This window comes from Trichechus manatus, unplaced genomic scaffold, assembly GCF_000243295.1.
Source record: "Trichechus manatus latirostris isolate Lorelei unplaced genomic scaffold, TriManLat1.0 scaffold00048, whole genome shotgun sequence".
Taxonomy (NCBI): Eukaryota; Metazoa; Chordata; class Mammalia; order Sirenia; family Trichechidae; genus Trichechus; species Trichechus manatus.
In genome coordinates, this window is record NW_004443984.1 from 6,802,618 (window position 1) to 6,814,801 (window position 12,184).

At 47.2% G+C, this 12,184-nt stretch overlaps 1 protein-coding gene across 3 annotated transcripts in view; it reads right to left on the minus strand.

The window, feature by feature from the left end:
- EPHB2 (EPH receptor B2) overlaps positions 1 to 12,184 on the minus strand; it is a 149,923-nt gene that overhangs the window by 13,655 nt on the left and 124,084 nt on the right. The window contains exons 6-8 of one of the 3 annotated variants that reach the window (XM_004377146.2): positions 10,170 to 10,332; positions 7,150 to 7,258; positions 6,149 to 6,213 (exon numbers count right to left, since the gene is read on the minus strand). In XM_004377146.2, coding sequence (XP_004377203.1) covers positions 6,149 to 6,213; positions 7,150 to 7,258; positions 10,170 to 10,332 — 337 coding nt within the window. Of the gene's footprint in view, positions 1 to 6,148; positions 6,217 to 7,149; positions 7,259 to 10,169; positions 10,333 to 12,184 lie in introns of all 3 variants that reach the window. The other 2 variants (XM_012555750.2, XM_012555751.2) reach the window with 2 other exon arrangements.

The window sequence follows — 12,184 nt, forward strand, 5'->3', positions numbered from 1 at the left end:
TGTAAGGATTTTTGTTTTCTTTACGTTGAGGTGTAATCCATACTGAAGGCTGTGGTCTTTGATCTTCATCAGTAAGTACTTCAAGTCCTCTTCATTTTCAGCAAGCAATGTTGTGCCATCAGCATAACACAGGTTGTTAATGAGTCTTCCTCCAATCTTGATGCCCTGTTCTTCTTCATAGAGTCCAGCTTCTTGGATTATTTGCCCAGCATGTAGACTGAATACGTGTGAGGGTAGTATACAGTAAAACAAAACAAAACCTGTTGCCATCGAGTTGATTCCGACTCATAACGGTCCCATGTATATTAGAACAGAATTGTGCTCCATAGGGTTGTCTTGGCTGTAATCTTTTTTTTTTTTAATTAATTTTATTTATTTATTTTTGGTTGTTGAAAATATACACAGCAAAACATACACCAATTCAACAGTTTCCTCATGTACAATTCAGTAACATTGATTACATTCTTTGAGTTGTGCAAACATTCTTAATCTCCTTTTCTGAGTTGTTCCTCCCCATTAACATAAACTTCCTGCCCTCTAAGATTCGTATCTCATCTTTTGAGTTGCTGTTGTCAGTTTGATCCCATACAGATAGATCTTAAAAGAGCACTATGCTCAAGGCAGACTTTTTTTACTAGTTAAGCTAAACTATTGTTTGGTTTTAAGAAGACTCCAGGGGATATATTTTTAGTTTAAGGCTTAAAGATTATCTCAGGGCAATAATTTCGGGGCGTTCATCCAGCCTCCATGGCTCCAGAAAGTCTGGATTCCATGAGAATTTGAAATTCTCTTCTGCATTTCCCCTCTTTTGATCAAGATTCTTCTATAGAATCTTTGATCAGAATGTTTAGTAACGGTACTTGGCTGTAATCTTTATGGAAGCAGATTGCCAGACTTTTCTTCTGCAGCACTGCCGGGTGGGTTCAAACCACCAACTTTTAGGTTAGTAGTTGAGTACAAACCATTTGCACCACCCAGGGACCTTCAGATGCTTAATAAACACTTACCGAACGTATGTCTCTGAGTGAAGCCATCTTTGCTTCCATCACTCTTTGGTTTCACCTCACCATTAATAGTACCATCAGCTCACAGCTCAGGGCAGATTTACCAGGTACCAGGCCCTGCTCTAGGCACTTTACAGGTATCAACCCAATTAACCTTCCTAACAACCCTACCTGGTAAACACTATTATTAGGTTGAACCTTATGAAATTACCAATATTTGAGTGTTTCTCGCCTACAAAAATGGCAGTTTCATTGGGTCCAGCCTAATATCCCGATATTTCAGATGAGGAAACTGTGGCCTAGAAAGGTTAAATGACCTGCTCAAGGTAACACAGACATAGCTAATAAGCAGCAGAAGTGGGATTTGAACCCAGGTCATCTGGCTGTAGAGTCTACATTACTAAGGCCCATGCTACCGAGTTTCTTAATAGTGCTTCCCCAGTCTGTCTCCTGGGATGGAAGGTGAGATCCTCAGGGCCAAAGCCTCGCACAAGGCTGGCTCCCAGGAAGTTGGATGAGGACCTCTGCAGGCAGAGTCTTCAGTAAATACTGGGCTATTGTTTGGATGATTTACAGCTGTTAGGGCCACAGACTTTCATCACCCAAGAGGGAGATTCAGGATGAGGGAGGAGGTGCCAGGCATTCAGAAAGTCCCGCTCTGTCACTAACAAGGGTCACAAACAAGCTGCTTTATGAGTTTTAATTGAGTATCAATCATCATGTTGATCCAGCTGTGTGGCCTTGGGCAAGTTACTTAATCTCTCTGTGCCTAGTTTTTTTCATCTACAAAATAGGGATAATAAATTGCACTTTTTTTTAGATTTTACCGGTGGCACAGTGGTCAAGTGCTCGGCTACTAAGGTCCATAGTCTGCTTCCTATAGACTTGGAAACCCTATTGGGCAGTTCTGCCCTGTCCTATAGTGTTGGTATGAGTCAGAATTGACTCAACAGCAATGGGCTTGGGCATAGAATTTAAATAAAAATAAACAATGGTTAACACTGGCACCTACTTTAAAATCAGTTAATTTATGAGAGCATTCTCTTTTGTAGAATACACATTGGCACTGAAATAGTTTAGAGAAAGGTAATGGCTGTCTACAAAAAATTAGTTTTGATTGTTGGATTCCCCCCATATTTTATGTGTGTGCACACATGAAAGAAAGTTAAATTCCTCAAGCATTCTATGTTCAGCAATTGAAAAAAAAGTACACTGTTTTCCACTGCTATGGTCTTTATAAAGGACCTGACTTAAAGTTTAAAAAAAAAAAAAATGAAGGTTCTAAGATAACTTTGCTGTATCTTTTAAGAGCCTTTTTATATAGAACAATTTGAGTTGGCATGCAAGTAACTTCTTGAAGGAGATTTTGAGGGTTAAATGAGATGCTCTGTTAAAAAGGTTTAGTACAATACTTGTCCCTGGGTGGTGCAAACAGTTAAGCACATGGCTGCTAGCCAGAAGGTTGGAAGTTCAAGCCCACCCAGGGGCACCTTGGCCTGGTGATCTACTTCTGAAAAATCCACCATCAAAAAGCCTGTGAATGCAGTTCTACTCTGACACACGTGGGGTTGCCATGAGTTGCAGTCGACTCACTGGCAACTGGTTTGGTTTTTGGTTTCAGTCCGGTAGTTGGCACATAGAAAGCACTGAACAAATTTTACCTCTTATAAAGAAGGATTGACCATTTTTATTAAATATTACTACAAAGTACTTTAATAAGCATTAATTCATTTAATCCTCACAACAGCCCTGTGAAAGAAGTAGCATTCCTGCCACTTTCAATATCAAGATGCCGAGGCTCAGAGAGGTTCAATGACCTTCCCAACGTCACCCAGCTGGCCAGGTAGCAGAACAGGGATGAGAAGCCAAGTCGGTCCTTCTGTCTCCACACCTTCCTACTCACCCAGCACCCAATGAATGACAGCATACTCTAGTCTGTGTGGGTGACCCTGAGCCAGTCACATGTTGCATTTCCTCCTCTGTCCCGACCACACAGCTGTCGGGTGGATATGGGGTCACAGGGCTGACAGCATTTTGAAAAGAACACAGTCCGGCTCAGATCTAACATTACAGCTCAGGATGCAGGGAGCAGCAGCTTGGGCTTAAAATGCGTCACCCTATGGACATATCCTGGGGTCTATTTTTAAAATGAATCCCTGATGTCACCTGTTTCCTTGCTGCTGACTCACGCTCTAAAAAGCCATGCTCTCAAAAGGCTCCAAGCAGAGGGTGTGAGCCTATTTTGTTCTAGCTCAGTAGGGTGTAGACCGACAGGTGACTGGGCAGCACAAATGGTTAAGTGCTGGACTATGGCTAGTAAGCCAAAAGGCTGGCGGTTCAAACTCATCCAGCAGCGCCTCGGAAGACAGGCTTGGCAACCTGTTTCTGAAAAGTCACAGCCTTGAAAACCCTGTGGAGTAGTTCTACTCTACACACATGGGGTCGCCATGGGTTGGAATCAATCTGATGGCAGCTAACAACAACAGGGTGTAGGCAGAACAGGGCAGCTAAGAGTGCATACTCTGGAGCCAGACAGCCTAGCGTCATACTCCAGCTCCTGCCCTGAACAGCTGTGTGATCTCTTTGTGTCTCAGTTTCCTCATACACAAAACTATAAGGATTAAATGAATAAATACATATACCAAACCCGTTGCCGTCAATTCCGACTCATAGCAACGTTATAGGACAGAGTAGAACTACCTTATAAGGTTTCCAAGGCTATAAATCTTTATGGAAGCAGACTGCCACATCTTTCTCCCATGGAGCAGCTGGTGAGTTCGAACACTGACCTTTTGGTTAGCAGCTGAGCACTTAACCACTGTGCCACCAGCCTCCAAATACATATAAAGCCCTAAAATAATTCTTGGCACATACAAAACAGTATGTTTAGCTACACTGATGATCATGATTTTATTTTTTGGAGAATAGGGAGGGATGATGTAAATATGCCTTTTATTTTTAATGTACAGGTGATTTTTATTTCTGTGTTAATGTGCCTTTTTTTCTTGTGATCCTTCCATTGCTTTTAAACTTAGAAAATTCTTCTCCATCCATGTATTAGTTAAATAACCCATTGCCGTCAAGTCGATTCCAACTCATAGTGACTCTATAGGACAGAGCAGAACTGCCCCATAGGGTTTCCTAGGAGCTGCTGGTGGATTCGAACTGCCGACTTTTTGGTTAGCAGACGAGCTCTTAACCACTGCGCCACCTGAGCTCCCACCTGGGCTCCATCAGTTAGTTACCTAAATTACCTTCCAGGAAGTTTAATGGTTTACTTATTTTTCCATTTATGTCCAAAAGTATTTTTAAGCCCGGGATATATTTTACTTCATATGAAAAGTTCCAGAGGCTCAATGCCTAGATCTTCTCGACTCTGGTCTTTCTTGTGAAGCCTATATCCAATCCTGCATCAAATGCTAGTGGTACTACTTTAAAATAAGTCAGAATCCAACCCCTCCACTGCGGCCACCCGGGTCTAGCCACCATTATATCTGGATTTTCCCATCAGTCACCTCACCAGTTTCTTTGATCTGTCCCTGCCTAGGGTACCCAGCCCCTTCAGTCCACTCTCCATACATCAGCCAGAAGGTCCTGCCAAAACTGTAGCTCAGAGCACATCACTCCTCTGCTCAGAACCTTCTAATGGCTCCCTGTTTCACTCAGAGTAAAATCCATGGTCCTGCAATGGTGTACAGAATCTGCATGTTGTGGCCCCTCACACCTTCTTTTCCTGCCCCCCTCACTCTGTTCCACTCATTGTGGCCTCTTTGCTGCTCCTTGAACTTGCCAGGCCTGCTCCAGCCTCACGGCCTTTGCACTGGCTGTTCTCTTTGCTTGGAAAGCTCTTCCCAAAGACATTTGCATGGCTCACTCCTCCACCTCCCTCATATCTTTGCTCAGATGAGACCCTCTGAAAGAGGTTAACCCCGACTAGCCTATTTAAAAATGCAGCTCCGACCCTGCAACTCTCAATCCACTACATTGTTCTACGTTGCTGTTTTCCCATAGCACTTTCATCTTCTAATACACCATACAATGTACTAATTCATTGTGTGTATTTTTTATTGCCTCCCTTCCACTAGACTGTAAGTTTCACAAGGGCAGGGATCTTTGGTTTGTTTATTTGTGTATCCCCAGAACCTAGTACAGAGCCTGGCACACACAACAGGCCTGCAATATGTATTTGACAAATGAAGGGATATGCTGGTGGCTCCCTTTACCCTGTGACAGCCCCTGGAGCAGGTCTGAGGAACCCTAGGGTACCTCACTGAGTACAATATGAGAACCTATACTGGACCCATCTGGAATTGTTTTTTTGCTGAGTGAGCTGTGGTAAGAACTAAGTTCTTCCTCCCCCCTCCCCCCACAATTGCTGGTCCTTCCAAGGTCAAATGGAGAGGACTCTATGATGGGCTTTTCTCTCTGCAAGGCCTCCTGGAAGGGAACATCTGCTCTGAGTGTGTGGTGTGTGTGCCCCCAGCCCTGACTGAGGTAGAATGGGACACCGGGGGAAGTGGCAGCCCTGGGTGGGGGTAGACGGCCCCCAGGGAAGGAATGACAGGGGGCTGGAGCCACAGAGCGAGAGCAAGAGAGGGAGGAGGGTGCTCTCACCTCCTCCTCTCATCTCCCAGGCCAAGGCCTAGGATCCTCATTCACTCATTCATTCAATTCATTTATTCATTCTGATAATATGTATCTAGTGTCAACTATGTGCTAGTCACTGTGCTAGTGAGGCACTGGTGAACGCCAGACACAATTCCAGGCCCCATGTGCTCCCACTATAATGGCAGAGCCACCAAAGCTCACCACAATGCAGCCTGTGAAGAGTAAGGCTGGGCAAGCCCGGGGCTGTGCAAGCTCAGTCAAGGCCCTAAATCCAGGGTGGGGTGGGTCAGGGAAGGCTTCTCAGAGAGGGATCAGTAAGAGGTAAACAGGTAATGCAAAGAAGGGAGGGTGCTCCAGGCAGAGGGAACAGCATGTACAAAGGCCTGGAGGTAAGAGGGAGCCTGGCACATTCAGGGAACAGCCTGATGTTAAGCCTGGCTGCAGCATGGAAAGAGGAGGTGGAAAAAGGCTGGAGTGGTCGCTGGGGGATGACAGTGAAGGGCCCAGCGGTGCTGGCCCCGCTGGGGTGTACGTACTGTGACCACTGGTGTAGTGCTGCAGCTTGTCCGTGTACTCCGAGTCGGCACGCTCAAACCCCCGTCTTCTGGAACAAGAGCAAAGGGCTGGAGCCACCTGGAGGTGCCCGGGGAGCTGGGAACCACAGTAGGTGATAGGGAGAGGGTGGGCAAGCCCTCAAAGCCACACGCTGTCGGAGGGCTTCCTGCCTGCCCCTTGCCTAGCAGCCTCTCCCTTCCTGGCCCACCCATCCTTCCCATCTCTCCCACTTCAAGTCCAGGCTCACTCCTTCCCCTGTTCCCACTCTAGTCAAGTCCTTTTCAAGGAGCAAAGTCATATCCCAGCCATGGCCTCTGCTCCTAGAAGTCCCTGGGGCTCCGTCCATCCCTCCTTGGGGCCCAGTCTCTTCTAAAGAAGGGAGCTCTTTAAGGAAGAAGAGAGTTTCTCTGCATTATGATCAGCACAAGTCTGGGAGCAGGTCCCCCTCCTGCCCTGCCACTTGGGAAGCCCTTTCCCCACCTCCTCCTGTCTAAGTCCTCCCCTTCTTTCCAGCCACCTCAGCCAGGGGCCTTACTGGACTGCCTCAGTCTCCCACCTCTGACACTCGGGTATGGTCCTCTTCTTGAAGGGGCCTCAACCAGTGCAGGCAGCGAGTGAGCTGTGCTCCCCCTCCGCCATCTTCTTAGCTCCTCGCACCCCCCCAGTCTTCCCTGCCCACTGTTCTTAGATGTTCCCTCATGCTGAAGTACTAGCGCTCCACAAGCTGTCCCTCCTGAAAAAGTGGACTTGCCAAGGGCGATGCCTAATCCAAAGGGGCTGGCAGCTAATGGTGGGCTTTTAGGCAGTGGGAGGCCTCTTGAGGGTATTCAGGCCTACCTGAGTCTCCCCCCTGCCCCTGGGAATTATGGGAATACCCCCTCTGTTCATGAACACTGATCGATGGGAGCCTGGAATGGCTGAACGGGTGGACAGAGTGCAGCTTGGACAGCCAGGCTGGATGGGCTGGGGGACGTCCACCCACCTGTTACACACGATGGCGATGACAACCACGGCAATGAGGAAAACCAGGCCGGCAGCCGAGGAGCCAATGATGAGTGGCAGCTTCTCCTGGATGCTTGTCTGGTATTCGGCTGGGGAGAAAGCACAGTATGTGTCCTCAGCCTGAGTCCGAGAGGCTTGCTCAATCCTCTCCCAGCCCAACTGGGCAGACATTGCTAATCCATCCCAGCACTCCTTCCTGCTGAACTCACATGTGGCTTCAGAACTCTTCTCAGTCCAACTATACTCTTTGGAGTAGTGTATGGATAAAAGAGGTTTACTCTCTCAAACTGAATACCTCCCACCCTGCCAGGTGTCTTGGGGTCTCCAGGCTCTGTCCTGGCTCCCGATAGAGTACCTGTCACATGCCTTTGCAGAGAACGGGCTATGTCACTTACTCACAAGTGACTTCGGGCAAGTCCCTAAACTACTCCAACCCTCATATTTCATCTCTAAAGTGGGGGTAGTAATCATACCTCCATCTCACTGTTGACATGAAAAACAACAAAAATACCTGACACAAAGAGGCGGTTAGAAGTATTGACTCTGGAGCCAGACTCCCTGGGTTTGAATCCTGACTGAGTCAGTTACTGGCTCTGTGATCTCTGGCAAGTAACTTAACCTCTCTGTGTCTCAGTTTCCTCATCCGTAAAATGGAGAGAATAATAGTTCCCATCTCATAAGATTGTTGTGTAAAGCATTTAGAACAACAAGTGCTCAATAAAGACGAACTCGACTTGGATGGCAATGGGTTTTTTGGTTTTGGGTTATTGTTACTGAGTGTTTTTACATATCAATCACCATGCTAAATATGTTGTGGGTCTTGTCTGAGTCTCAGAACAGTCCTATGGTTACTCCATGTCACAGATGAGGGCACTGAGGCTTAGAAAGCCTGCAACTTACCTGAAGTCATACAGCTAAGAAGTGGCCAAAGCCAGGATTTGAATCCAGGCCTGCTTAACCCAAGGCCTGTGGGTGTAATGAAATAATGCATAAGATGCACTTGGCAGTGGGCCTGGCACTGGGAAAACACTTGGTACATTTTCAATGCCATCAACATCATCATCATGTTTAATACTATTATTATTACTTCTCATCTGCCTCCTGGAACAGAACAGGAGCTTGATGAGGTCAGGAACTAGGCCAACTCTGAGTCCTTAGTTCTTGCACATGGCCTGGCACATGGCAGGGCCCCAGCACATGTTTGTTGAATTAATAAAGAAAGAAACTTAGGCCAGGTCCCCACTCCCAGGTCAGTGACCCTCATCCAACATGGAAGAGGGCTTAGAGAGCTGACAAATGCTGTCCACGAGGAAGGGGGCATTCGACAGGGGAGGTGACAGAGGTGGTGGGGCCTTAAGGGAGGGTTTTTGTGATGACATGAGAATTCAGGTATCCTAGAGCCTCTGAAGAGGAGCCCTGGTGGCACAGTGGTTAAGCTGTCAGCTGCTAATTGAAAGGTCAGCGGTTCAAACCCATCAGCTGCTCCACAGGAGAAAAGTGTGGCAGTCTGCTTCTGTAAAGATTACAGCCTTGGAAACCCTATGGGGCAGTTCTACTCTGTCCTATAGGGTCATTGTGAGTTGGAAGGGACTCAACGGCAATGGGTTTGGTTTAACAGATTTACAGTCTCTGAAGGAGTCCCTGGGTGGATCAAATGGCTAAGTGCTCGACTACTAGCCGAAAGGTTGGCAGTTCAAACAGACCCAGAAATGTGCTGGAAGACAGGCCTGGTGATCTGCTTCTGAAAGGTCACAGCCTTGAAAACCCCATGGAGCAGTTCTAACTCTACACAGATGGGGTTGCCATGAGTCAGAATCATCTCGATGACAACTAACAACAACAACAACAGAACCTCTGAAACGCTTAGCCAGGCAAAGGCTGAGGCCCATACCTGGCTGCTAAAGCAGATGCTAAGAAGAGATGCGGAAGCTTGGTCACACCTGAGGCTGTGGGCTGCCCCAGAGCTCAGCTGCTCAAGGTAGGGCTCCCAGACTCAGAGTGACTACAACTATGGCCTTAGCTATTAGGTGGCGCAGTGGTTAAAAGCTCGGCTGCTAACCCAAGGGTTGGCAGTTCGAATCCACTAGCCGCTCCTTGGAAACCCTACGAGGCAGTTCTACTCTGTCCTACAGGGTCACTGTGAGTTGGAATTGACTCGATGGCAATGGGTTTGGTTTTGGTTTTTGGTTAACTATGTGTTGGACCTAGTGCTGACCCTGTGCTAAGTCCTGTACAATTATCCCTAATCCCTACACTAGTTTGATAATGATGGTGATGATGAGAATAATGAGATAGCTGTTACGACCCATTTATAGACAAGAAAACAGAGGCTCAGAGAGGTAAGGTGACTTGCTCAGGGCCACATAGTTAGCGGCTAACTCAGCAGAGGAAGCCCCATTTGTTGGCTGTAGAGCCCACACTCTTCACTATGTGCTCCTCACAGATCATTTGAATAGGAAGAGTACTTAGAGACCATGTGGTCCCAGACTGGGAGACACACAGCACATGTGCTGCAATTTCTGACTCCCTTGTCCAGGGCAGACATTACTAATCCATCCCAGCACTCCTTGCTGAACAGACATGCGGCTTCAGAACTCTTCTCTATCTAACTATACTCATTGGAGTAGTGTATGAATAAAATAGGTTTATGTGCTGAAATTGAATACAATGCCCAATGCTTTTATTTTACAGATGAGAAAAATATGGGCAAGGGAATGGAAGTCAGGGCTAAGCTCCCAAGAGTCCTGGGAAAGGAAATCATCTGGCTGATATGGTGGTAATGAAAAGTCCACATTCTTTCAGGGCCATTGAAATAGAGGTTCTATATAAGGTTGTGCAGTTTGTATACTGCACATAGGTTCCCAATCAGAAGGGAGGGAGGCTTGACATCTGGAAGAGGAGGGTGCTTTTGTGAATTTTCACAAAAGACACTTCATAGAAACGAAGTTTGTTCTGTTTGCGGAGCCTGTGCCTTCCTCTTGGCCTCTGGACCCTGCTCACCTTCCGTCATGGTCTGGAAGTACATCTTGCCGCTGTAGCGCCCGTAGCCTGCCACGGTGCGTGCCCGCACCTGGAAGACATAGATGGCGCCGGCTTTGAGGCCCTGCACAGTGACCGTGTTGGTGGGGCTTTTTATGGCTGTGGCGTTGTACTCACTGAGCTCCTGCCGAGGAACAGAGAAGACAGTTAGCGAGGTCGTTGCCCACTGTGGGCCCAGAGCCCACTGCCCACTCCTGCTACCCTGGGGTGGGTCTGGTCTTTGGCATCTATGGTTTCTAATTTTTTACTCCCTCTCTGTAATAGAATCACACGCCCATGCCTTTTGCCATGTGACTTTGTAGCATTTCCCACAAAAGCAGATAGAGCATATTTCTCTGCCTCATGGATTTTAGATTTGTCCATCTGCTTGCTTTGGTCATTGGAACATTCTAGTGGGCATGATGCAAGCAGAAGCATTACATGTGCTTGCTGATTTGGCTTGACCTCTTGTGCTTCTGCCATCTGCCATGAGGAGGGCTTGCCCTGGGTAACAGCTCGTTCCAGAATGAGAGACATGTGGAGAAGACCTTCACCCAACTCCTAGGCTTAACCACAGCCACTCCAGTTGACCACAGACATAGAACCGATGAGCAAGAAAAATAATCACTTGTTGTTGTAAGCCATTGGAATTTTGGAGTTGTTTGTTTTGCAGCAGCATCTCAACAATAGCTGACTAATACACATGCACGGAGTGCCTACTGTGTGCACACCCTGAAGACTAGACTGTGAGTTCCTGGAGATGGCAGGGAGAGGGCCCACCTTTTATTCACTTCTGCATCCCCCTTGGTGCCCCATGCTTTGATGAGTTAACTGGAAGAAACCCCATTCAGACCCAGCACACTTGGGCAAGGCAAGGACTGAGGCCAGGAGAGGAAAAATAATGCTCACGGTAACACATATGAGTTGGTGGCTGCTCTGGGACTCAAAACTAGTTTTCTGCATGGAGCCACCTCTAGTGTCCATGCCTTTGGGTACCTAGGACCTAATGTTTGCTCCCTTGAGAAATGCAGAGGCCTATTATGATCTCCTGGGCACTGGCCAGGGCGACCTGGTGAGTCTGGAACCAAAGATCCAGCTGCTGCAGTGGGAGTGGAGTGTACTTGAGTGGATACAAATGCTTACTAACCTACATGATGCTCATTCAGGCATCTGTCAGTCACCCAGAAAGCATTCTCCAAATGCCCTCTCTGTGCCAGGCCCTGGGCTGGGCACTGGGAACCCAGCAGGGACTAAAGCACAGGCCTTGGCCTCTAAGAGCTCATTCCAGAAAAGCATACAGTCTGGGGATCTCAACCCTTTGAGGATCATGAACACATCTGAGAAGCTGATGAAAAGCTGTGCACTCTGATCCAGAAAACTGCATACCTGGTTGTACATGCCAGTCATGTACACATCGGGGGTACACAGAGCCCCTGAAAACCCTCCAATTAAAGTTCAGAGTAAGTGATGTTATTACAGGCCTTAAAGTGTAGAGGTTAAGGTCACAGACTAGAGTCATATTTTCTGGGTTCAAATCCCAGCTCTGCTACTTATTACCTTTGTGACCTTCCGTGAGTTCCTTAACCTCTCTGTGCCTCCTTTTCTTCAACTGTAAAATGGGGATAATAACAGTAGCTACCTCAAAGAGTAGTTTGGAGGATAAAACAAATTAATGTGTATAAAATGCTTGCCCTGGTGGCACAAATGGTTAAGCGCTTGACTGCTAACCAAAAGGTTGGCAGTTCGAACCCACTCAACAGCTTCACAGGAAAAAAACCTGGTGATGTGCTTCTGTAAAGATTATAGCCAAGAAGACCCTATGGGGGTAGTTCTACTCTGTCACGTGGGGTTGCTATGAGTCAAAATTGACTCAACGGCACCTAACAACAACAAAATGCTTGTACTGGTAGGGTAGGCACAAGGGGCTGAGGAGCATGTAACCCAGCCAGGGTGTGGGAGGTATCAGATGAAGCCAGGAAAGGTCCCTAGAGAGTGGG